Source organism: Pelodiscus sinensis, chromosome 4 (assembly GCF_052426305.1).
Source record: "Pelodiscus sinensis isolate ZL-2025 chromosome 4, ASM5242630v1, whole genome shotgun sequence".
Classification (NCBI taxonomy): domain Eukaryota; kingdom Metazoa; phylum Chordata; order Testudines; family Trionychidae; genus Pelodiscus; species Pelodiscus sinensis.
The window spans coordinates 108,474,424-108,501,788 of record NC_143055.1 but is presented as its reverse complement, the minus strand read 5'-3'; the positions used below and the strand labels follow the sequence as shown (position 1 = coordinate 108,501,788).

Below are 27,365 nucleotides of genomic sequence, written 5' to 3'. Positions count from 1 at the left end.
AGGTGGTGGTGCAGTGCTTGTCGACAAACTCACTCAGCTGTTCCAGTCCTTCTGGAATCAAGGATCTATTCCTCAGGAACTGAAAGAAGCATCCATCGTACACCTCTACAAGAGGAAAGGAAATTGACAAGTTTGCGATAATCATAGAGGAATATCACTGCTTTCCATCGCAGGTAAGATCCTTGCACGAGTGTTGCTGAATCGCCTGATTGACCACCTGGAACAGGGTTTACTACCCGAGACACAGTGTGGCTTCCGCAAAGAGCGTGGCACGGTGGATATGATCTTCGCAGCCCGACAGCTCCAAGAGAAGTGTCAAGAGCAGAATCGTGAACTGTACACCATCTTCGTGGATCTCACCAAGGCTTTTGACACTGTCAGTCGCGAAGGTCTGTGGCGCATCATGTCGAAGTTTGGGTGCCCTGACAGATTCATCCTGATGGTACGTCAGTTCCACGACGGCATGACGGCTCATGTTCTGGACGATGAAGAAGCTTCAGAGGCCTTTCCCATCACAAACGGCGTCAAGCAAGGGTGCATGTTGGCACTGACCCTGTTCAGCATAATGTTTTCAGCCATGCTGTCAGACGCCTTTCAGAACAGTTCCTTGGGAATCAGACTGAGATACAGGACCGATGGGAAACTGTTTAACCTGCGAAGACTCCAGGCTGTCACCAAGATAAAGGAGACTGTGCTACGAGACCTCCTTTTTGCTGACAACTACGCCCTGAATGCTGGATCAGAGCAGGAAATGCAAGCCAGCATGGACAAATTCACAACAGCATGTGACAACTTCGGCCTTCTCATCAACACAAAGAAAACCGAAGTGATGCACCAGCCAGCTCCGAAAGCTCAACATCAAGAACCCACCATCACAGTGAAGGGACAAAAGCTGCAAGCAGTGGACCAATTTACATATCTTGGCAGCACCCTCTCCCGCGCAGTGACAATTGACATCGAGGTCAACTGCAGAGTCGCCAAGGCAAGCTCTGCATTCGGCAGACTGCTGACCAAAGTGTGGGACCGCCGTGGAATAAGCCTTGCTACAAAGCTTAAAGTCTACCGAGCAGTAGTGTTAACTACCCTGATGTATGCCAGTGAGACTTGGACTGTATACTGGAGGCACGCTAGGCAACTGAACCACTTCCACATGATTTGCCTCCGCAGACTTCTGAGGATCCGGTGGCAGGATAAGGTGCCAGACACAGAAGTCCTTTCTAGAGCAGGCCTGCCGTCAGTTTACACCCTGCTGATGAAAGCCCAGACACGCTGGGCAGGCCATGTTGCAAGGATGCCAGATCATCGCATCCCTAGACAGCTCTTCTATGGTGAGCTGTTTCAAGGGAAGCGATCACACGGGGGACAAAAGAAGCGATACAAAGATACGCTTAAAGCCTCTCTCAAATCCCTGGATATTGACACCACCTCCTGGGAGACCCTGGCACAAGACCAATCGACATGGCACACGCTGATCTACAAAGGCTGTCAAACATCTGAAGCCAGAAGGACAACCATAGCACAAGAGAAGCGAGCACTCCGTAAAGCCAGAGTTGCAAAAGCTGCAACAGTGGTGCCCACACGTCTGCCCGACATGTGGCAGAACATTCCGTGCCCGTATTGGCCTTATCAGCCATTTGCAGACACACCGTGGACAGTCCACAACCCATTAGATGTCAAGGTCCTCTTCGAATACGGTGGACGAACAACAACAACACATATCCACACTCAAGTGTGCTCACTTACACACCCTGTATTCTCCTTCAGATTGAGACAGCAGAAGTCTATATGTGGATAAGGGGGAGGAGAATGACACAACCATGCACATGAGTATAGTTGCTAGTGCAGACATATCTTAATTCATATGCCATCAGGAATAGGAGGCCCAGGACTTTCTGGTTAGCATTTCCTAAATTACCCTACAACCTAGTGTTTGTATCTTTTTCTTTTAGACCATTAAAAGTCATTGGGCATGATCCTGCATCATGGAACGTTCAATGATGTCAATGGATTACATGTAGGAGAACCTTTTCTGGGTTTGGGGCTGCTGATGCACAGGGGGGAAAAAGAAAGCAGAGAGCCCAAGCAAGAATCAAATATTTTTGCCTGACATGGCCCCTGACTGAGAAGAGGACATTCTCCACATTCCCCTCCCATGCCAGAAACTTGGGAGGGCCCCATGCTGGAAGATGGTGGGGGGAGGACTGGAGCACCAGTGCAGGCTCCCCAATGTTGGGGGAGGGGGGAGCCCTGAGCCTCAGGAGCCACATCCAGGCAATCCAGGGGCCACATCCAGCCCTTGGGCCTTAAGTTATCCTCCTCTGGATTAAGTAAAACTGAAGTCCATAGCCAGCCCAGATACAAAGCACATGGAGGACTGCCACCCCCAATTAAGATCCACTTTAAGATCTATGATCACTCATATCCTTTTATTCCCCATCCAAAACATTCAGTATATTTGATTGTTACTGATTTTTTTATTAAAAAATCATTCCAGATGTAGAAAATTGGGTTATCTCCAGGCTTTTGCTTTAATAGTTTATGCAACCAATTCCACATTTTCCATGTCTGGCATAATACTGAGTTGTCAGTGTTTAGATCCCTTATTGACAATTCCAGATAGGAGCCAGAATCCTCAGTCTGTGTTAGCTGCTTTTCTATCACAAAGCAGGGCATCCAATTGGGAACATTATCTCCACACAAATTACATTCACAAGCAGTTTGGTGTAACATTAAAATAGGCAGCCCAAGTCCTCTATCCCGAAAGCTGTCAGTTTTGAAAACCTCATTCAAAACTTCCTGGTGACTTCACATGAAAACCTCTCAATTTTCTCAAGTTGTTCAAAGCATGTTGCTGGAATTGGCATCATCTGGAATAAATAACGTCACTGTGGAGTTGTAATCATTTTGTAACAGTTATTCAACCCCACAGACCAGGACTCGGTAAACTCCATCCACCTCATTAACTCTTACTTTTTGGAAAGCTGGGTCCAGTTTGTCCTTGTATCACTGATACAGGGTTTTAAAATCAGCAGGAAAGGGGTTTTGTTTTTTGGTGTTTTATTACTTTAAGCCATTGCACTCAATATGTCAATGATTTGATAGTGGCAACTAAGATTTCCAGGGCTCTGCAAAAGGTATGGTCCCTCTGTGAAATATTTGAAGGGGAGGCCACAGTCCATTTGTAAAGATTTTAGCCCGAAAACAAGAGGAAAAAAAAGTCACCTAGAAATTTATATCTAATCCAAATTCTGTACGTCAGAAGAAAATCCGGTCCATTATATGTTAGGAAGATGATCCTCAAAATGAAGAGCTGTGCATGTGATTTTCTTTTGTCATGTAACAAACATCTAAATAAATACATCTTTATCTTTTTGCAATTCAGAGCAACATCAGTATTTCCAAAAGTTAATTTCACGTATTCGTGAGATAAACACAACCCCTTTAGACTTTAAAACCCTGGTCAGTCTTCCGTTAAGTACCAAAAGCTACGTGGACAGGTTTGGGATAAATTTACCTCTGAAATGTATTCGTTCTGCTACTGCCTTGTGTAAGACACTTATTACTAGTTTCTCCCTAAGGCTTTCAAAGTTTTGGTCCCCTAATAAGGTAGCACTCACAGTGAAGAAAAAAAATCTCAGTGCCAAGTAGTTAAGGACAGTGAGAAGCTTCTCTAGTGAAGCTGAAGGACCGCTATAGAAAGTGTTCTGAATCATGAACAACTAAGTAAGGGTTGAGACACCAGAGGAGTCTGTGGCATGGAGCACATGCTTGCCTCTACACAGAAAAAGACTTCAGAAGAAACAGTGAGTCTACACAGGCAAAGCAGAGCTAATCACTCAGTTCCATTACTGGAGGGGGAGAGAATAGGGACATTAAATATTAGTTAATTGAATAGTCGATTAATCTCATGAATTCTTATTGGTTACTCGACTATTCTATGGTCCCCACTCCCAAGGAGCTCCCTGCCACTCTGCTGGTGCCTATCAGAGGCAGCAGTAGACGCCGCCAGGCGGGAGCCTGTCAGCAAGGGGAGCCAGTTTAAAAACCAGCTCCCCTCACAGACTGGTTGTCACCCCACTCTGCTGCCTCCGATATAGGGCAGGGAGGGACTGAGCTCTCAGACCTGGCATGAGCTGGAACTGAGTTGGGCTGCCTGGCTTCTTACACACTTTAAATGCAGAGCTGCAGAGGGGGTAGGTCCCGGACTTGGCACAAGCCAGGATTAAGCTGGCCAGCCTGCTAAAACTTTATTTGCAAGGGGGGGGGGGGGGTAAGAAATGTGTGTCAACTTTAGCATTAACCTATAAGCTTTTGCTTATTGGTTAATCAACTACACTATTACATAGCTAGGAGAGAAAGAAAATTAAGGGACAGCCAAAGCACAGGCTATAGCATGCTGCATTAAGGCCAGTGCTGCCTACACAAACCAGTCTCTGCTTCTAGCTGAGCATTATGAGCCTTCAGAGGAGAGTGAGGATGGTATGGGCTGCTTGTTTAATATAAGAATTAAATTGAATGTTTGATAATAAAGAGGCTGGTTAGGAGAGACTTCCACAATTAACAATAAGAGTTTCAGCCTTAAAGCACCCGAAATGTGGAAGCCAGTTGTCCAATCCCCTTTTTATATGCTGGTCTCTACATGTAACAACATAGGAGGGTCACCTTCTTGAGTCCGCCCATCTGCTCGCACAGATTTCTGATCCTTATATTATACAGAGGAAACAGTATTTTTACAGCATCCGCTCTTACGCTGAGACCTTATGACTGTTTGCATCTCCACACCAACAATCTGCAAAAGCATAATTATGACATTGCAGCTAAAAGAGTCAGCAAAGGTGACTACTGAAGGCCAAGCTTCAACTTTCATTGTAATCCCCATTTCAATGGCTGCTAACATTAGTTCACCTACATGTTCCACATGAAAACTTTACGTGTAACTTAAAAAAAAAGCCATTTTGTTCAAACAGCCCCATGTGTTATAATTCTTGCCAAGATCTTTAAAAAGAAGCAAAGTTTGAAGAAAGTCTGTACAGCCATTTTAAAGTGATGAGTTTTACAACTGTTCCCCTCATTCAGCCATTTGTTAGAAGCTGTTGATGTGGATAGGCTTAATCAGTGTTCCCCTCTTTTCTGTATGCAACAGCACCGCACTCTCTGTAAATGTAAATAGGGATAACTTTTGGTGGCATTGCCTATTTTACACAGGCATATGTCTGGTGTTTAAAGAAACCTAGGAGGCAGGGTAAAGTCAGGCATTTTCAGAGCACAGCACCACAAAACTTTTCAATTCCCATAACAAGACTGAAATGCCTAAAATAGTTTCAGAACTGGATAAAGGTAGCAGATTATTCAAATTCCACTGAGGACAAGTAGCTGAAATATGTGACTAACAGTCCATTAGTTACAATAAATACTGCCTCTGGAAACTCTCCAAACACACACTCAAACCTAGCCTGTATCCCTATAAAAATATGATTTCTGCACGAAAAATAGAAGTGGGCAATGAGGAAAACAGTTCACATCTGACAGAGCTTCCATGTAGAAAACTGCGGGATTTCCAAAAACTTCATGGAATGAATCCCAATCACTCAAGTTTATTTTACACTGAAAAATAGCTTGAGAGCCAGAAAATGCTTGTATTTCACACTGAGAATTTGCATTTTTGTAATTTTTGCAATAAATATGGTCTTGGATGCTGAATTAAACTAGTTAAATATTTTTACTGGATCTTTAAAGTGCATGTGGGCTTCATCATTTACACAAGCAGAGTAGTTCTAGGAAAAAAAGGCTAGATTTTACTTTGTATCAGGAACTTTTGAAAAGATGGAAATAGGGAGTTCAAATGTTGGGCTAAATTCTCTCGAGACATCCATTTATACTGCAACAGTAGCCGAGACGTCAAGATTTTTTGGTGAGAATGAACTCTCAGCCAAGGAACATATATATGCAGAAATATAAATAACTAGGTAAAATGGATGTAGGATTTCCCACTGTTTTTAATTATGGGGATCAGGAGACAATAATTGGCACCAAATACTAGGAAGATTTAAAATCAAACTAGATAAAATACTCACACACTCGATAGATAGAGAGATAGTATACCATTGGCAACAAGCAAATAAAAGAAATCCAAGAAACCCTAAAACTCTGGAATATACATTATGCCTAATAGTAAAACCTGTATTTTCCTCTATTTCTGAGTTATGAATTTGCTCTCACTTTGCTGCTCCAATACAGAAGAGAAGTACAAAATAAAATGAATTCCAAAATTTAATACAGAAAGCAAGAAAGTTTAATTGAGCTGCATAAAGACGTTTCGCTGAGATTACATAAAACAAGAGCTTAGTTACAATGCTTCTGTGATCACTAGTTGACAGAAAAAGTATAGAGTATAGTTTAAAAATATTTCATTTACTTCCCTAGTTTTAAGATTTAATTATTACATTTATCCTGCAAGCCATGAAATCAAAACCAAATCAGACTGCTTAAATAGTGTATGAAAAAAATTGCATCGATGTAACAGCTGCAGAATTCATAGGAGAGAGGCATAAAAATATAAAAAAGTCAAGAGTTAAAAATTCTACTGCAAGAGTATTGACTGTAATAAAAGAGAAGACATTAAAATCAGCAGTTGTTAGGTGCCAATACATAATAGAACCCATAAGACATACAACAAATGATGCTAAGTTCAGGAAAAAGAGTCTGTTTTCCAGGAAGAACTTCCTGACAGACACCACAACAAAGCAGAAGGAACGGTGACTGTGTGGTCCCCTTCTGGGTAATAAATCAAGCGTCAAAGATTGATCTGTAGTTAATAAGAAGCCTAAGCCTTCTCCAAGGATTTGTAGTACTCTGTCAGCACTGTCCAGGCTTTGGGAGCCATGAAACCTTCAGGAGGGTTTTGTCCTTCCCGAGCCAACTTGCGCATGCGGGTTCCTGATATAAATTCAAAGTCTTCATGGCTAAAAGAAACAAGCAAAAAGAGGATGTAAATTTAAAAGATGAACATTATATCTGAGACTGACCTTTCCTCCATTTCTTTCGAAGTGACTTTATATTACTTTAATACAACTCCATCTTGGAATTTGAGAACCTAACTGTGGTTGCAGACATCCTATTAATGAAGAGTTACAGAATTCTGAAAGTATATACACCCTATAGAATAGACATACATATAATAAGGCAAATAAAGAGTATGTCTGCACACACTCATGACAGATAGTTTCATTCTGCTCCACCGCCTATCTTCTTTCTGAGAACTGTTATTCTTAAAGATAAAATTCAGCAAGACTGAGGGAAATTTGAGGGAAATGAGGATTATATTCTACAGCACTTTAAACACCAAAAAAACACTAGTAATCTAGTCTGAGTTGGTAACAAAAAAAGAAAAATCCCAGCAGTTCGAACCAAACTATCTTCTCTTCATCGGAATTAAACACAATGTCAAAAACAAAAACACAATGTCAGAAAATCAACCAAGTTCTGAAGCAAAAGTGATTTAGTGTTAAATTAAATACAGCAATTTTACTTACTTCATTTGTTCAATTTGCAACATGTATTTGTTACTCATTCTTCACTGATCTGTTTGAAATAAAAGCCAAATATTGACCTCACATGCACATGGTTCAGACTGAAACAAATGAGAACCAAGTGTGTGCATCAGAGGGCAGTAGTTTAAATGCTAAACCATGCTCAGTATGAGCTGGAGGTTAGCAAGGTACAGAAATCAATCCACAGTCCCATTTTTTATTTGGATTGTAGTCCTATGCACAACAGTAAAGCCTAGAATGATCTTCCTGCTCTCAGCAGGGGTGGGTGCCCAGATTGTGGCAACAAAGGAGAAAAATATATAAAAGTACTATAACTACACAGCATATGATTCACACGTCAAATCAGAAAATAATTTTTAAAAGGGAGGGCACCAGAATGGAGAAAAGCTGTACTCTTCAAATTGGAATGAAAATTAGAGAACATTCATCAAGTTTTTTCCCCCCCCCAACATAGGTAGGACTTTGGTGTCTATGAACCTCTCAATAACTGTGATGGAAAGATTTTTGTCCTATCTACACATGTAGCTGTTTTCAACAATGGCTTGCAGGAGGAGGTTCCCAGGATAACCTTCTAGTGTGAAGAAGATAATACAGAATTTACAGATTAAGAAAGCTTCTGGGAAACAGACTTTCCACATTCTACCCAGTGGGGTGTTAATTTAAATGTTAACACCTAGCTATTTACAGGCAGCAATGGGGCAGGAATTCGAACAGAGGCTCAGTTCGAACAGAGAGGATCAGAAGAGGGTATACCAGCTTTTGGACTGAAAGACTAGGAGGCCCTTCAAATGCATCTCAATAAATGCATAGTTTGACCTCTCCCTAACACTATTTGTCTGAACAGCAGCATCCCTAAGGAACAGCCAAACAGCACAGACCTGAAGACGTGAAGCAAATGTCAGACTTCTGAATTTTTTTTTAATATTTAATAAAATTTTATTTTTTATATATATTTATATTGTGTTTTAAAAATGTTGCAAGCCACCTCAAATATTTTAAAGAGAGGTGGGGCAAAAATATTTTAAATTAAATAAAATACATAAAAGCCTCTGATTATAGAACTTTGGGAAATAGTATAAAGAAATAGAGGTCCATTGCTACATTTTTAATGTTTTAGGAAGCTGGAAGAAGTTTCAATATCTAAAAAAGATTTACCCAAATCTCCATAAATTAAAATTTTGATATGATCAAGAAGTCATTCCTCCTCTCCCACACTTCTTTTTACCTGCAGCAAACATTTTATTTCATGCTACATGACTTTCCTTAAAACCAACAGGCCAATTCTTACCTGGCATAAATAAATTTAGCTAAACTGACAAATGAAACTATTATCTTATTAATACTTACATTAGGTATTACAATAATGTATAGCTGGTCCAATCATGTTTGCGTAAGCTTTGCATAGACTTTGGTTTAAAGTTGTATTTGTTGTAAGAAAGTTTTTCATTTTAAAACTGAAAATACTATACAAGTACCTTAATTGTTCCACAAATTTGACATATTTACTAATGATAAAGATCAGCTCTTCACGGAGCATTAGCAATTGAGGATGTAACTAGCAAGAAATGGCAGCTTTGTACAACACCATTACTGTAACTATGATTCAATAGGACCCAACATTCTTGAAACAACACTTTAGTGGTAAATATAATTTGCTTCCACATGGAAAGGTGTTTTATGAGAAAGTATCTGAAATAATGCAGCTCAAGGTAGACTGCTACAAGTACTGCTGGACAAGTTAGGAATTATTGGGGTCATTACTCTGTAGAATGTGAAATTAGGCAGGAATAAAATGGAGTGAGGAAAGGAAAAAGACCTTTACTATAAGAATAATGTTGATGCTGGGTGCATGTTTCATGGGCACCTAAGTCTCATTTCTGACCTTCAAGAAAGAGAGACTTATCCACTTAGAAACTTAAATTTCATTTCACTGAGGCTGCTAAGTGCTTAAATCACTTTTGAAAATAAGACTTAGAGAAAATTATATCTATGGGATGGAATTAGCTTTGGTATTTTACAGCATATGTTTACAAAATTTATTTTAAATTAATTAGTTTCCTACCAGTTGTATTTCAGTCTGCAGCACTGGTGTGATGTAGTACCTTTTAAAAGGATAAAGGTTTTCGAAGTCCCCAATAACAAAAAAGAGCATGTCCTTGGTTTATTTCCCCCTTAGCCTCAGAAACTATTTTTGTGTTAGGGAGCAGCTATACAGATTTGTTGGTATAGCAGAAAATGTCATGAAGAATCTACACAAGGATTAACAACTCCATTTAAATTTTACAATTTGAGGAGCAACAGCAATTAAACACTCATTCCAAACAGACAAGAATAAACCAGCTATGGAAACTGTCAACACTGTGTGAGAAACAGAAAGCTTGATCTTCAAAATATGCACCAATGAGATGGAAGTTTTACCAAAGTTTTACTGTATTGGAGCACTAGTATACTGAAACTGTAAAATCACTCCATGAAATATGTTTGTAAGTGGGCACTAGGGACGTAAGCAACTAGTCAACTAAGCATATGGTGTCCCCAGGCTGCAAACCGCATTTCAAAGCGGCAGCACTGCGTGGAGCCCAGGATCAGGGAGGGAGTCCCCAGCTGATCCTGGGCTCCACGCGGCGCTTTCACCTTTGAAGTGCTGTTGCTACACTTCAAAGGCAAAGGGGGACCTATCAACTAATCAAACAGTTGATGCAAAATGCATCAACTATTCAATTAGTCAATAAATAACCCTTGCTCCCCTAGCCTTGCTCCCCTAGCCTTGCTGCCTCTGTATAAGAGGCAGCAAGGCGGGAGTGGGGCGAGATTGGGAGCCGGTCCCTACAGTGAGCTGGCTTTTAAGCTGACGAAAGGAGAAAAAAAAAAAAGCACTGGCTCTCTTAAATCACCAATTGTTTTTATCTTCACAATAGACCGCTGGTAGGCAGGGAAGTCCCCAGCTGAGGATTTCCATTTTACACAAGAGGAGCTAAGGGCTGATAGACTAAGTGACTTGCCCAAAGTCACAGAAGAAATTGATGGCTGAGCTGGTAAATGAACTCAGGTTCTTGAATCCCAGTCCAGTGCCCGAATTGCTAGACTACCTTTCCTACACTAGAGAGAGACCTTGAGGGAGAGATTCTGGAACTTCAGAAATATATGCATGTTTTCACATGTACAGGCCCTGAAGACATGTACAGGCCCTGAAGCCAAGACACATTTTTTCTACTCCCTGAGCTAGAAGACAACAAAAATGTGTGTGTGTGTGTGTGTGTGTGTGTGTGTGTGTGTGTGTGTGTGTGTGTGTGTGTGTGTGTGTGTGTGCGCGTGCATACACAGGAAAAAGTTAGAATCACTGACAGACCAGGTCAGTATCCAGAAGGGCCAGGAAGCTCCTACAAAGGCCAGCCAATGCAGGGAGGAGAAGGGGGGAGGGAGTAGTAATGCCACACATCACCCCTGAGCAGGCTGAGTGATCAGGGCAAACAAGCTGCCTTCATAATTGAGGCCTGATATACACCATATAGTGCACAGATGTAGTATACGGAAGATGTATGCTGTAGACTCAAAGTACCTATTGAAAGCAGTTGTGTTTGGGAACGTGAACAACTAGTTGGCTATCTGATAAGCAAATGCTTATCGGATAGTCGACATTAGTCGACTAATCACTCCCCCCTTGCTGCCTCTATCAGAAAAAGGCAGCAAGAGGGGAGGGGGAACAGGAGGGGATGCTTCAAAGCAGGGGTTCATCAAAAACTAGGATATAAAAGCTGAAAGACTTGGAAAAAAAGTACAACCAAAATCTCACATGTTACTCAGAACATTAATAAGATTTAAAGTTAAAACAACTTACTGCTCAAAATCATAATAATCCATGCACTTCTTTTTCTTATTATAAGCTGCAACTCTGAAGGGTACAATTTCCAATGTTTTAAGACCTGGAGCCATAGTCAGCACTTTTGCACCATGGGTTGGTTCATAGAGATCTTTTCCAGTCTCAGGATGTGGCATGCCTGCTGGGTCTCGTCCCACAATGTAGAAGTTAGCGCCTGCTACCATCCGTGACCTGCAATGCCACTGAACCTAGAATGCAATTTGGGAAAAATATATGAACAGGAGATAAAGAAGTTGTTGGGAGGCTAGGATAATGCTATTGTTCCTGCTAAACTAGTACAATTGCTTATAATTTAGGACTATGCTCTGGTGTCTCATGGGTCTCAAGAAAATAAATAAAATGTGCATCAGTGTATCTAGTTTTGTTCTTGTTCTATAGTAAAAAATATAAAACAAGAGTTTGGATGTAAGCCATATTAAACATCAGTCAGGTCCACAATTCTCAAGCCATAAATCAGTGAGGGTTCAACAGAGCACTTGCTATTAGGTTCAGAAAGACCTGACTGGTCTCAGTGCAGATTTTCTAATTTCAGCTGGTAAGTTTTATTAAAAGGTAGTCAGACTACAATGAATATTTCCTTCCTACTTCTACATGTAAGCAATTGCTGTAGTTGCTCTAGGGATGTCATGTTAAGATGCAGGGAGAAACTTCAGCAGGAGATTGATATGACTACACAGGTTGGAAAGAATATGTTGACATGACAGAGGTATGGAATGAATAATGAACTGAATGGTCAGCAGGGACTTCTAAATTTAAAAGAACTAAATTTAAAAAAAAAATCTATGAGGGCAAATGCTAAGTAATTTATTAGGCTACACAACACCCTTGTGTGGGATAGCGAGTAGGATTCAAAATAGATTAGCCATTTGCATGCATGAGAGCATCTTTAGTTGTACTAACAATGAGGTAAAAATTGTCATGTTTCAATCTTCTAAAAAAGAGGACTAGGGAAGAACATCTCCCCTTGAGGTAAAATATTGCAGTGTTAATGTAGATATCATTAGGAGAATTTTTTTTTCTTTTTTAAACACAACTTTCTCTGAAACTTGCCCACTATAAAAGACAAGAGACTACAACAGAGAGAACTAATGTGTAAATCACTACTTTTAAAAAAAATGTTTCACGGTAATGTCAAAATTAACCTGTGTGTAGAAAACAATGCAGAAGTGCTATTCTGATAATTCTACAAAAAAAATGTACTTGAACCTAATATGCTGGGACAGGAGAGTCTGTCACATGTTCAAACTGTGGACAAGTATAGGCAAATAGCCTTTAGCCTATAAATGATACTACTGAAATGACTTTCAAAACTCTCCAATTTGTAAATATAATCCTTCATCTAGACTGAGGCTATGTCTACACTACAAAGAAAAGTCAGAAAAAGAGACGCAATTTGCATATCTTTTTCCACTTTTCTTCCAAAAGAGGCTTTTCTGACAGTTGGCCCATCTACACAGGGCCAAATGTTGGGGAAAAACCCCTCTTTTGGAACATCCTTCTTCCTCATAAAACGAGGTATACAGGGATGCCGACAAAACACGTCCACTTTTCCGACATTTTATTTTTCAGAGAAGCAGGCGCATACCTTGGATGCAGCAGTGCTTTTCCAGGATACCAGAAGTATCCCAGAAAAGCTCTGTAGTCTAGATATACCCTTAGTCTAAAATTGAATCAGTTATCTATATAATTTTTATATTTATTCCCCAAATGTACTAACAGGAGTGTTGTGAATAAAACACAAGTCGTCATTCTTCCACTCTACTGTGCACTGATTAGGCCTCAAATTGAAGTATTGTGTCCAGTTCTGGGCACCACACTTCAGGAAAGATGTGGAGAAATTGGTGACTATCCAGAGAAGAGCAACAAAAATGATTAAAGGTCTACAAAACATGAGCTATGAGGTAAGGCTGAAGGAATTGGGCTTGTTTAGTTTGGAAAGGAGAAGACTAAGAGGAGACATGATAGCGGTTTTCAGGTATCTAAACGGGTGTCACGGGGGGGGGGGAAATTGTTCTCCTTATTCTCCTCTGATGATAGGACAAGAAGCAATGGGCTTAAACTGTAGCAAAGGAGGTTTAGGTTGGACATTAGGAAAAACTTCCTACCTGTGAGGGTGGTTAAACACTGGAATAAATTGCCACAGTTGCCTTGTGGAATCTCCATCGCTGGAGATATTCAAGAGCAGGTTAGACAGACATCTATCAGGGATTATATAGACCGTGGCTGGTCCTGCCACAAGGGCAGGGGACTGGACTTAATGATCTCTTGAGGTCCCTTTAAATTCTAGTATTCTACAATTCTACCAAATTTATAGTCTATTGTGACCAATTTCATGGTCATGGGATTTTTAATATTGCAAATGTCATGATTTTAGCTATTTAAATCTGAAATTTTATGGTGGTGTAAATTTTAAAAAAGGAGTTTTGAGGGGGTTTTGCAAGGTTATTGTAGAGAGGATTTTACTGCCACTCTTAATTCTGCACTGCTGGTGGTGTTGCATTCAAAGATGAGCAGCTGGACAGTTGCAGCTGCTGGCCCCCCCTAAAATAACCTTGTGAGTCCCCCTGCAAGCACCTTTTGTTTCAGGACCCTCCCAAATTTAGAAAGGATTGTCTCCCCAGTAATATCTATATTAGTCTAGGGTAGTGTTTCTCAATCATTTTTTATAAAGTACCCCTTTTAAAAAAAAAATTTAAGTACCCCCAGTACCTACAATTTTCAGACAATTTTTTTCCTAGCATTACAACACATTTGTTTAAAACCCTTAATTGTAGCTGGGCGGGCGATTAAATTTTTGGGTGTAAAAAGTACAAAAATAATAAAGCACTGTAAAACTTCACACAAAAATTCAGTTTTCTCCAAATTTCAGTTGTGTTAACGTACCCCCCCCCCCCGACTTCTCTTGAGTACCCCTAAATGTACTCTGACCACTGGCATAGGGTACTGTGCTAATTAGGCCTTAACTGAGTATTGTGTCCAGTACTGGGCACCACATTCAAAAAAGAAGAAAATTGGAGAGGGTCCAGAAAAGAGAAACAAAAACGATTAAAGGTCTAGAAAACATGATCTGTGAGGGAAGACCAGAAGAACTGGGTTTGTTTAGTTTGGAAAAGAGAAGTCTCAGAGGAGACATGGTAGCAGTTTTCAAGTACCTAAAAAGGTGTTCCACAAGGAGGAGGGAGAAAAATTCTTCTTCTTGTCCTCTGATGATAGGACAAGAAGCACAGGCTTAAATTGCAGCAAGCGAGAGTTTAGGTTGGACTTTAGGAAAAACTTCCTGTCAGGGTGGTTAAGCCCTGGAATAAATTACCTAGGGAGGTTGTGGAATCTGCATCATTGGAGATATATAAGAGTAGGTTAGATAAACATCTATCAGGGATGCTCTAGACAGAACTTGGTCCTGTTGTAAGGATTTCAAAGTCCCTTACAGTTCTAATATTCTATTATTCTAAAAGCACACAAAGAGCAGATTTCACAGGACACCAGATTTGATGGGTTTTCTAAGACTTTCAACGTGGCAGAGCCCTCTCCATGAAGACGCACTATAACCTTCTGCAATTTAGAAAGCTCCCTTTATTAACACCACACTGGAACATAAACCACTAATTAAAATCTACATGTTAGCCATCTATTTCTATACACCAATTCAACAGTCGGACCAGTAAGAAGAGTATTTCTAGCCACACAGTTGGTCAAACATTGCACTGTTCTGCATGCAAGTCGGGAACTCTGAGCACACAGATGGCTCGATCACTCTGTGTCCCAGTACTTTTGCTTGGTTCACAGGGAGATAAAAAGCAGGAACGGAGACGGCAACAAATACCTCGGATGAGATTCTGGGCTCCCGCCTCACAAACTATCTGCGTATCACCAAGAATACAGTTGGGAAGAAAATTAAGCAACCTTGAATTTTTTTGCTATCCTTTTTGGGAACACACAGTAATTTCTCCGAAAAAGTTTTGTTTTTTTCCTTTTTTTCCCCCCCGGGGTAATTTATTGGTTTCCAGCATAATGACAGATTAATGCAAAGTCTTTCCATCAATGAAATATGATCTAAGCTCCAAGTTTCCATTTGTAAATGAAATACATTCCTCCTCTAAAAGATGCACAGCCCAGTGATTTTCTGCCAAAAATCCCATCAGAGCATTAAAAAAACATATATAAACATTTTAATTACAAACATTACTATAGGTTAATCAGAACTATGAAATAAACATTTACGCACTTTCAGCGGTTTTACTTCTGCCAAACTAAAGTCAAACTAGAAACAACTCTCCATCTGTGTTTCCCTGGCCTTCCAAACTGTACTGGGTGGCCATAGTAGATCAGGAGGCATCTGGCATCTTGAAGACAGTTTGATCAATTAGCAAGTTCTGCAAGATGGCAAGAGACTAAAGAGACTGCTAGGAGGCAGAATGCCAAAGGACTGCATATTCCCCACTGTCCTTTTCTTTTATCACAAAGAGTTTTCATAGTAGAACAAGTCAGCAAATGACAAGAACTGAGCAATTAGAGAAAAATGGCAGCTTCTGATGAATTACTGTCAGGTCATAATAAAAAATTATATATGAATGAGCAACTTCTTACCTGATAATTTTCTGTTAACAGCTTCTCTGCTGTTAACAGCTTCTCTCCCACGAATAATGGGTTAATACCATTTACCTAAGAAATTTGGAGGTAATCCAATTTTGCTGGAAGCTGCAGCTCAGCCCACCAGAAGAGCTCTTCCAAAACTGTAAAAACCCTCCAGCAGTAATGGATTAGCATTAAAATAACAACTTGATTTATATAGAATAACCTTAAGCAATTAATTCAGTTACAAATTGCATCCTAGTCATTTATCAGACCACCAGGGTAGGCTGAATAAGGAGAGAATCTGCTAACAGAGTATTTCCAGGCCACAAATTTCTTATTCTGTTTCACAGCTTTTCTCCTCTTTCATCACTAATGAGAAGTAGTGAACCACATAACCGGGGGGGGGGGGGAGGGGGGGGGAAGGAGACAAGCAGAGTTTTAATTACTGTAACAGAACTACAGCAAGAGATTTGTAATTTAAAAGAATTACACTACCACTGGATGCCTCTGCAAGCAATGGAAATCTACTCTGCAATCTTCCTCCAACAAGACTTTCTGTAAGACCACTAAGAGATGTGAATCTTTCTTCGCAAGTTATTTTTTCGGATTCTGAGCATTCCAATTGGTGCAGGATATTAACATCTTGCCTGCAGCAAACTTTGAAGACCTAGGCTGTGCCATTTTGGATAGAATGAGATTAAAGAGGTCCAACTAGCATGTGTCTTCATATTTGAGATGTATTTTTACAGCTCTACACATGATCAAAAAGATGCTAAAGACTGAAACAAAATGATGCCAGAATTATTTCCCACTAACCAGAGAAAGAGGGATTATTTTAGCGCTAAGAGCTCCTGGCAGGGTGGATAAAAAAAATTGATGGAAATATGATCCTGAAATAGACAGACCTTGGGTCTGATTCCGTACGGCTATTCCTGTGTAAAAGAGCAGTGTCACCAACAACTGCTTCAAGCTGTACACAAGAGGCCCAAACTAACAAATGCAGACTATGGGATGAACCGGTGGCATTCTGAAGATCCAGGACTGGGAGCCTTTTTTCTATGAGCTCAGCACCTATTTAGATACTTAAAGTGGAAAGATTTTCAAGAGTATTCTGAAGCCAGCAGCAGCTCCCAGTAGTCTCAGCAGATGCTGAGCACAAATGAAAAATTTGGCCACTTTGTTTAGATGTTTAAACAGGAGCTCTTTTGAAAATCTGTCCCTTAGAATCTTAGAAGATGGGTATTCCCCATGTCATGTATATTAGATCTACTGTACCTCTGTCTAATTCCGAAATACTAATATTTCTGTTAGCAATATATTCAGACTAATCTTTCAAGAAAACGATTCTGTAACTTAAAAGAATAGAACGTTACAAGTATAATCACTTCCCCAACATCATCGCAACAGTCAGAAAATGTGAAATGTGAACTATACCGTTCCCACAGCAATTTTAAATACAGCCATACTGCATCTGTGTTGTATTTCTGATTACTTGTTAGACTAAAATATATCCTGAATAGAGGAAACAACACTTATTAGAAATTTACTTTGCATTTCCTGATTTTTTGTTACAGGCTGGCTGCACGGGGGCAGCAATCAGGGCCACGCTTGCCTTGGCTCCCCTGCCCCAATCATGATGGAGCAGCGTGGGTGGCCATGCAAGATCGCGGCTTCACTGGTGTGGGCTGGCGTGACCCTGGTCCTGACTGTGCCAGAATGGCCTGGGCAACCATGCAGGGCCCCCGCCTGATTGGGAAGACGACGGAACTCTGGCTGCACCAGCAGAACCCCAGCCCTGGAGTCGATGGCAGAACTCTGGCCCCAACAGAGTGGCCTGAGTGGCCAGCCGGGACCCTGGTCATGTTGGCTCAATCCGTCAGGACCCCGGTTTGGACCTCACTGATGGAATCCTGACCCGGACGGAGCTGCCTGGGGCGGGGAGAGGAGGGAACAATAACAGTGCATTTCTCTCTTTCATTGATAAAGAGAATGAACTTATGAGCTTTGTATAAAACTTTTATAGAGTAAGATGGATTTCTTTGGGTGTGGTCTCTTTTGAGGGCTGTGCTTCTGGATGCTGTTAAGTCCTATAACTGAGTTCTCCCAGAACTGAGAAAATTTGCATTTTTACAGTATTAAGAGTCAAGGGACTTGTTCTGCAGATGCTTCACACACAGATCTCTACTGAAAGATTAACGTGCATAACAGTCTAGTCTGCATTAAAGTATACTGTAAGTCTTCATAGTGCTATCAGGGCATGAAACACGGAATTGAACATTTAAGAGGGGAGCTCATAAAATATCTAAGTACTATGCAAATACTGGAACCAGGAACAAATTACAGATTTACCACTGTACAAATGGTATGAATTTTCACCTTGACCATAGTTAGATAGCACATGTACTGGATTCCATTGCCAATGAGGGCTATGGTTGCAAAGAAACATTCTGAAGTCTGTTAGGCAAGATTTTAAATCTTTGCACCATGAACACACCATCACTTACACAAGTAACATACAGATAAGCTAGTACAGCTGATGGGATTTTCCTGATCTTTAAAGGAAAATTTTATTTGTTATACTTGTAACCCACACATCTAGTGTGGGTCACTGTCCAACGTAGTGGCACTTAGACCACTTACAGCAACTGATAAGGACAAATGAGCTCTACAACCTAAGCTGAGAGCTGCTGGCTTTTAGCTCAAGCAGTAAAGGCTCCTTCACTGAGGTCCAAAGTTCAAATCCCCCACCTGACAGTAACATACTGGCTAAGAACAACCAAAAAATCCCAGACACAATGAGACATGGTAGAGGATACAACTGGTGTTTCATCAGAATAATTTCTGAAAGTTTTAGAATCATAAAACACATAGGTGAGAGGCAAGAACACAATCAGCAGCTATTGTCCAAGTTTGATACATTCGTATTTCTTAGAAATGTGCTCATCTTCCCCAGTGGGTGAACCAGTTAAGATTTTTATATGGAATCTGCTCTTTTTGAAGTTGATCCTTTTCCTTCATAGATAACTGTCACAACCGCAAATGTCGTTTCCTAGCTGGTTATTCAACACACCATAAAAAGAGGTTTTTAAAACTTACAAAAATGCTAAATTGAGGCCTACAAAACATGCCCATTAAATCTTTACAGACTGGAAAACCATGTACATCCTGTTGATAACCATACTGGCTTAACAGCTGCCTGTTGTTCTGTAAATCATTTGCTCTAACGAAACAAATCTGGTACCAATGTCTTCTAAATGACCTACAGAAAATAATTAAAGGAAGAGGATCTTTTTTTTTTTTTCTCCCCCTTAGCTGGCTACAACACATTATGGTAGGCTGCTTTCTGATATCACTGGAAATGCTGCACAAATTAGGGGATGTTTCTTATTTTATTCAATATAATGACTGAAGGGTTGTGGGTAGAAGGCATTCAAATCCCTCTTACACACTCAAGATTTGCACTTGGAAAAACATGGACACAAGGACACTGTATTCATAAGCGACATAATATACAAGTGTTTCATTTTCTTAAACCACAACAGAGTACAAGTAGCCAAACATTAATGCCCTTTCAAAAATCTTAAGTCAAGAGCATTGTTAAGTCCAAAAAAGAGCATTTTTTAAAAATCTGTAGGAATCTAGTTTTATTGAGAGGTGGCAGGTAGATCTGGAAGTAGAAGACTGCTGTTTATTCTCAAAACACATCCACCGCAATCAACAGCACAAGGTTTCCCTGGTGCCTAGCTAACATTCCTTGACTATGGGGAAAAAGGCGGTTCAGACTTCATAACTTGTCTACCAACAATGAGAGAGAACATTAAATGTGATTCCTGGTTTTTGCTAGGTGTGTTCCCTGTCTATGATAACTATATTAAGTTCTCTAAAACATCTTTAGGTGGTTAATTTTCAGTCATTGTGAAGCTGGTCAGGATATGAACTTCCCATGGCCTGAAGAAAAAAAATGGTAATGAGATACAGAACTAATGTCCCTTGAGACAATCTCTCTCAAATGTGAATGTTTAATTCTCTTCACTGTATCTCACAACCTCTAGAGAATTTAATTTGAATGCAAACCTCTAATAAAATCTTGCCAAAAGTTATTTCATAGTCTTATTTATGTAACACCATAAAACAACTCTCCCTAGATTAAGTTTGTCAAAGATACACTCCCCCTATCCTCGCACCCACTGTCCCATTTTTAATTGGGACATAAAACTAGAATCTCTAGAAAACAAATTTATTGACAATTATTCAGTATGGTAACAGACCTGATAGTCTTTTTTCTTTTTTAGATGAAGTTAAGAGGTAATATTATATCTTGTCCTTTTTTAACAGCAGGAAAGGAAACAGCAGCTAAAAATTTGACACTGCTCTGTCTCCCATCTCCCAGTTCAAAACCCTTTAAAACAAATAGGAATTACTGCATAGAAAAACAGATTTTTGTCAGGATAGCAAAAGGATTTCTGTGGTGGTGTTGGTTAAGGAAGAGATTATTATTAAAGACTCACTTGACAATAAAAAACCAGCACAACAGAAAACATTACATAGACACTAATTGCTTTTAAACTCTCATCATTCATCTACCTCAGTTGGCCCAGCATACATCATGGGTGATGGAAATATGGCCACCACTGTTGTTTCTGGATTCAATATTCCTTCCTCCAGTACTGCCGCATGTTGCTTCATACGCCACATCAGAGGAACATCATCATCTTTTGTCCAGCCACCAAGTGGATGCAACAGCAGAACAGGACGCCGGTAGCCCCGTTCTAGGAGCTGCTTATGGGTATCCTGCATTAATAGAGCATGACCATTGTGTACTGGATTGCGCAACTGGAATGCAAAGACAGCATCTATGGGAAGAAAAATAGGCCAAAACGTTCAGAGTTACTATTCACAAAGTCTAGATCCCAGACAGCAGATTGCATGATTTAACAACGCTGAACTGTAATCACTGCTCTAGGTATTTGATCAGCCTTTTGAAAGTAGCCAAACAATATGGATTCAAACCTTGCTCACAGTGCAGAAGCTAAATCCTCTAGATAATTACAGGTTTTGGTTATCAAGTTGTGTCAATAATGGCGTGCCTATATAGTTGCGTTAATCATTCTGAAATACTACAATTGAGCTCTACACAAAGCTACTTTCCCTTAAAAATATTCAGAACAGACTAAAATACAAAGTCTGCTTATCAAGTGGGGCATCTTCCCAAGAGCATATTGCTTCCATGATCTGCACTGGTTACCAGGAGGTTCTCAAATCATGGTCCACAGAAAACTGGCTGGTCCTATGGTGCTGGGGCCATGGTCCCTTCTGGTGGCCTACATCTTCTGTCTGGGAGTATGCCAGCTACTTGCACACACTAGCATAGCCAGGGACAGCTGCTGGTGAACCTGGTGCCTGCCCCAGTAAGTGAGGCTGCGAGAGGTACAGCCATGCTGGAGGTGTCCAGGCTGGACACTGTCTCCTGCAAGTGGAGACCTTACTGGCTGCTGCTTTTTCCACTACAGTTCCTGTCCAGTTGCTGGCCATGGCCCTGCTGGTCTCATTTGTTTACAGGGGGAGCCCTGCAACTCCACAGACATCCACTTTATATTTGGTGATATACATTTTGTATCTGCACTAAGCTCTAAACTTATTCCCTACTGCCCTGCTCACACTCCTTATTCTGGGTCAAAGCTTGTAATGGACCATGTGTGTCTCACGACTTTCTAACAAAACTTGTAATTTTCAGTAATCCAAGTATGACCCCAGATGTATAGCACATTTCCTTTAAACCTGTGTAACATGTATTTTTATTTCAAACATTAGCTTTAATAAAATTTGTAAATCTGTCATTAAAAGATATTTATTAAAACAATGAGACCTACCTTATGCAAGGGTATTTAACACAACCCAACAGACATCCTCCACCTTACATCATCATAGTACAGGTTGAACCTCTCTAGTCCAGCACACTATTGTCTGGCAACGTCCATGACACAGTATGATTTTAGTTAGCCAAATGCCCACTTAGAATGGGTGTGGCCAAGTTTCCTGCAGTCCCATAAAGTTTGTTCACAGCCACCAGCCCTGGCTCTCAGTGTTCTGTGCTGTCCTTTAACTCTAATTTACTCCTACATGTCTTCTAAGAGCCCAGTAAGCAGTAGAAGTGTTGGTAATGCTGCTAGACAACACTGACTTCCTGTGGTCCAGAAAATTCTCTGGTTCAGCACCAGACACGTTCTGAAGGTACCAGACTAGAAACCTTTGACCTATAAAATCTATGCAGTGTAAGCAACTGACACACACAGGCAGACAAGAATTAATATTACCTTGAAGTCAATTCAATACTCAGCAAATCAAGAAAACCTGGTGTTCTTCCTTACACTGACATCAATCTCAGAGGGGTTGCCATGTTAGTCTGTATCGGAAAATAATGAGCAGTCCTTTGGCACCTTATAGACTAACAAACATTAGATCATGAACTTTTGAAAGCTCATGATCTAAAATATTTGTTTGTCGGTAAGATGCCAAAAGACTATTCATTGTCTTTTCTGAAAATCAATGAGGGACATAAGGCTCACGCATGATTCTGCATACTAACATCATAGTATTAGGTTTTTTGGGTATCCGAGAACTCTGTCTGCTCACTGGATAACTAAGTTCATGTAAGGATTCTCTCTCCAAATATGGGACAACTCAATTTATTATAAGCCAGAAACCCAAGTCTTAGCTGATTTGGCTGCTATCTTTCACCTCCCTATTCAACACTTTATGGTGCTTTCTTAGCAGCCTGTGTACTGCTGCCCCACTAGAAGAGCAAAGAGCAAACAACTATATTGCCAAGCCATTGCCACTTGGTCTGTTACTTATTTATCCAACATAAATTTCTAAAAATGGAAAACAAATAAAACACACTGTGGTTACTCTTCTCTGATGTGACGCTAGTAATTGCGTCCCAGATCATTTAAAAAGAGTTGCAGTACCTTTTGTTATGCTAGTTCCCTTGCAAGGCTCATGGACTTTTTCCCCCCAAAGAGCAGCATGGAATAGATTTAATTAAAGAAAATGTACAAGACAATGATGATAATATGTAAGGAAAAACACTAAAAAGGCATTCCAAAGAATTAAGCACTCAGAACATCAACCAGTCATTAAAGTAATTAAAAAAGGTGACCAGTAAAAAAAAAAAAAAAAAACCTTATGCTCTTTTTTGTTTGTTTTTTGCTTCTTGATGATTCACAAAGAAGGTCTGAAAAATTTTATTTTCTAGTAATTTTTTTTTTTTGGCCCTTCAAGCAATTAGAAATACCAATTGTCTTTTCTATTTTTGCTGGAGGACTTCTTTGAGGACTAGGGAACCAAGAACAGGCTGAATTCATGGAATTCAACTAAAGGAGCAGGGATGTCGAATCTTTCACAGAAAAAAAAAGCCACATACCCACCCTCTACCTTACCAAGAGTGTGTCAGAAAACTAAGGGCTTGTCTTCACTAATAAGCTTAGTCAACCTAAGTTACGCTACTCCAGCTTTGTGAATAAAGTAGCTATGGTGGACATAGTTTACATTGATTTACTCCCATGTCTTCACTACACTGAGTCTATGGGAGATGCTTTCCAGTCAACTTCCCTTACTATTCTTTGAGAGCTGGAGTATCAGTATAGTCTTAAGTGCTCTGCCATCAATTTACTGGGTCTTCACTAGACCCTCTAAATCTGTGGTCACCGAACCATCGATGACCTCAACCAGTCGATCGCGAGGCGTTCTGGGCCCCCCATTTATCCCCACCCCCAAGAAGCCCCACTACCTATCTCCAGTGACAATGGAGGTAGTGGCGGCTTCCCGCTGGGTGGACCGAAGTCCTGAGCTGCGCGTCACTTCCAGGGGTTCCGGAAATGCACTGGCTGCTTCCTTGCCCCAGGTGTGTGGCATACTGGAAGCTTACTGGGCGAGTCCCCAGAGGCACGCACTGGGACTTCCCTGCTCCACGGGAGGGGGGAGTCGGGCCCCGAGGGGGCACACAACGGGAACTTCCCTGCTGCATGGGAGGTGCACTGCAGCCCCGTGAGAGGGGTGTGACAGGGCTTCCCTCCTCTGTGAGTGGGAGGGGGCAGTCCTGGGAGGAGGCAGATGCAAGGGACTCTGTCCCCACTGGCACCCTGTCCCCTGCCTTCCACCCCCCCGCCCCCCCTCCCCCCCGGCACCCTTTCTCCTTCACCACTGGCACACTGTCCCCTGCTGCAGAAGCCTGTCCCCTGCCGCAGAACCCTGTCCCCACTGGCACCCTGTCCCCTGCCCTCCCAGCACTCTGTTCCCTCTCCCCTTCCCACAGCAGCAGAATCCTGCCCCCCACTGGCACCCTGTCTCCTGCCCCAGCACCCACTAGCACCCTTCCCCAGTACCATGTCCCCTGCTCCCACCAGCACAGTTGGGGTCACATTAGTAAGGCCTGGGGGGGGTTGGAGGAGTTATTTTTTTTGCATCTCACTTGTGAGGCCCCAACTGACTTTTCTGTGGGTCAGTGACCCCTGACTGAAAACAGGTTCCCCACCCTTCTCATAAATAAAAACAATGCAGAAACTTTGTGTGTTTGACATAGTATTTTATTTAAAAACGAAGCCTGGCCAACAAACCCCCAATTGGGGCCAAGCCCCCATCTGATCACAGGATCATAACACTCCTGGCACCCCCCTTTCCTCCAGACCCTAGAGCTGAGCCTATAATACACTAAAACCCCTTGCCCTGACCCCTCACAAACCCCAACCCAAATTCCTGCACCCTCATATCCACAAGCCTGTGGCTTGCATAGTACCCCAAACCCTCCATCTGACCCAAACAGTGCCTGGCCTGAAGCCCCCTCCCCGAGCCAGCGTCCTCTTCTCCACCTCTTTCTGCATCCAGATTTCCTTCCAGAGCTTGCACCTCTCACCCCTTCCCACACCCAAATCCCTCATTCCCATCCCAGAGCCTACACATCCTGTCTCAGCCCAGCAAGGGTACAGCTAGACTGCAAGAGTTTTTCAGGATTCCAGAGATATCCCAGAAAAACTCTTCTGCATCCAGGGATGCGTTTGTTCTTCCGTTTTTTTTAGTGGAAGAGCAAACATGCTCTTTCAGTAACCCCTGTATTCCTCTTTCCACGAGGAATAAGGGGGCTTCCAAAAGAAGGGGGTTTTCTGACATTTGGTCCAGTCTGAACAGGCCAAATGTTGGAAAAACCTCTTCCTACAGAAGAATTGGGAAAAAAAAAGCAGCAATATAAGGGTTGAGGATAGCAAGTGATGGAGAGGAAGAGAATAGAGAGGGCGGGGCTTCAAGGAAGGGTTGGGGTATTAGGGGAAGGATGGGGCGGTAGATCTTGGCTTGTTCTGTCATTTAAAAAGTTATCTTGGGTGTAAAAAGGTTGAAGACCACTGCTCTAAATCAATCCCCACTGCACTGATTGCAGTAGCATGCATCTCCCTACAGTGGAGGCCAGCCTTCTGTTTCATCATCATTAACACAACCACATCCATTGCAGTTATAGAAAGCCTCACAAAAAATATTTTCCTCTCCAACTAGTTCAGATTTCAGTTTTTAGTCAAGCCAATCTAGTGCTCTAAGGAGGGGGTGAAGCGAGTGTGTGGACACAGTATTTCTACTGAACAAAAGAAGCGTTTTGAAAATGTACACTATCTCTACTTATCAGGAAGGAGAAAATAAAAGTACACTTTCCTGTTTTTGAAGACTATCTTTGGGATGGGAAATGTGTAGACAACTTTTAACGATTAACGGATAAGCCTAGGCATATTGGTTTATTCTTGGTGACTATATGAACGTATCAGAGACAGCAAAGGATGGGGAGCTGGCTTTTAAGCCACCTCCCCGCAAGCACTGGGTCTGCTTGCCACCCTCCCAATCCCATGCTGTCTCCTCCGATAGAGAAGCAGCAGCATGGAGGGTGAGGGGGGCAGGTGGAAGCCAATACGTGCGTGTGCTGGCTGCACAGAGCTGCCTCCCTCCCCAACCCACTGCTGCCTCGGATAGAGGCAGCAGCATTGGGGATAAGGGAGGCAGGGGAGTCTCCAGCCTCTCTCCGTGGCAGCAGCCCCTGTCCGCAGGGATGTCCAAACTCCCCACAGACAGTGACTGATGCTACGGAGCAGGCACTGTCTGTGGGAGCTTGGATGCCCTGTGGAAAAGGGCTTCTGCTGCCCCATGCTGCTGCTGCCTCTGTATCAGAAGCAGCAGTGTCAGGCATCAGGTGGGAGTACTGCCTCTCTATTAGAGGCAGCAGGGTAGAATGGCAGGTGGCTCCCTCAGAGGGGGGCTAGGAGTGCACTGGCGGCTGGCCCCACCCTCAAGGACTACCAAATAGTTGTGTAACCACTAAAATTTGTTGTGATATCTAACATCCCTAATTACCTTTCTGACTCAATATTGCAATGGGTTAGTGAATTTACTGAAGAACTGAATTTTAAAAGAACACACACAAAACAGACTTGCACTCTTACCCTGTTGGGAACAGAAGAGGAGAGATTTAGTGTACATTTGCCTTATACTTATTTAAATAATGCTGCACCACAACCTTTTTTTTTTTTTTTTTTTTTTTAAAGTTGTGGAGCTAGTAAGTGGTTACTGAAAGATACTGTGAAGACAGGACTTCAAGGGTCACCAAACCAGGCAAGTCACAACTCACCCAGGTGTTTAAAAAAGGTCTGTTTTTGATCCAAAAGAGAGAATTTCAAGTCTTCCAAAACACAAAGCATTTTCAAAATATGAGTCCCACAAATAATGTTTGTCCCTAATGGGCAAGAAGCCCATTCAGTCTTGCACAAGCAACTTCTAGATAATATAGGTAATACTAGGATACAGCTACAAAAGTGACTCACCAGCATTCATTTCTTTGAATTTCTGCTTTAGTTCAGCAGGGGTGAGACGGTATTGATCAAGACCATCATTCCAATAAATACGGTCAAGAACTTGTAAGTCTCCACCAACGAGACAGTCCCCTTGCTCCATTACCATCTAGGAGAAAGACCAGAAGAGACTGTGTCAGCACAAATTAAAACAAACACTTCAGTTAGAGAAGACTGTTGTCAGCTGCCCTGATCATCCAAAGGTGCAATTGCCAAAAACCGTTTTGAGTTCATTCTATTTTAGAGAGACTCTAAATGGCAATTTTTAAAATCAATGGAATGTGGTGTGAACCAGTTATACTACAGAACAAAGGAGGTGAGAATAGCTAGTCCATGACTGGCACATACATTTCTCTTCAAAATAATGTACCATGCATTGCCACATAAAAATGAACAGTAATCAAAATCTCAACCAATACAGCTATACAGCATCTACAGCTAAAAGATGGAGATGCCTGGGAAGTTTGTTACTTCAAGTGA

At 41.4% G+C, this 27,365-nt stretch overlaps 1 protein-coding gene across 2 annotated transcripts in view; it reads right to left on the bottom strand.

Annotated features, from left to right (window-relative positions):
• Positions 1-6,257: 6,257 nt before the first annotated feature.
• The window catches only part of PAPSS1 (3'-phosphoadenosine 5'-phosphosulfate synthase 1), a 59,386-nt gene continuing 38,278 nt past the window's right edge, over positions 6,258-27,365 (bottom strand). For both annotated transcript variants that reach the window (XM_006119302.5, XM_006119303.5), the window contains exons 9-12: positions 26,859-26,994; positions 20,590-20,858; positions 11,389-11,618; positions 6,258-6,962 (exon numbers count right to left, since the gene is read on the bottom strand). In XM_006119302.5, the coding sequence (XP_006119364.2) occupies positions 6,824-6,962; positions 11,389-11,618; positions 20,590-20,858; positions 26,859-26,994 (774 nt within the window). In that variant the 3' untranslated portion in view covers positions 6,258-6,823. The remainder of the gene's footprint in view (positions 6,963-11,388; positions 11,619-20,589; positions 20,859-26,858; positions 26,995-27,365) is intronic.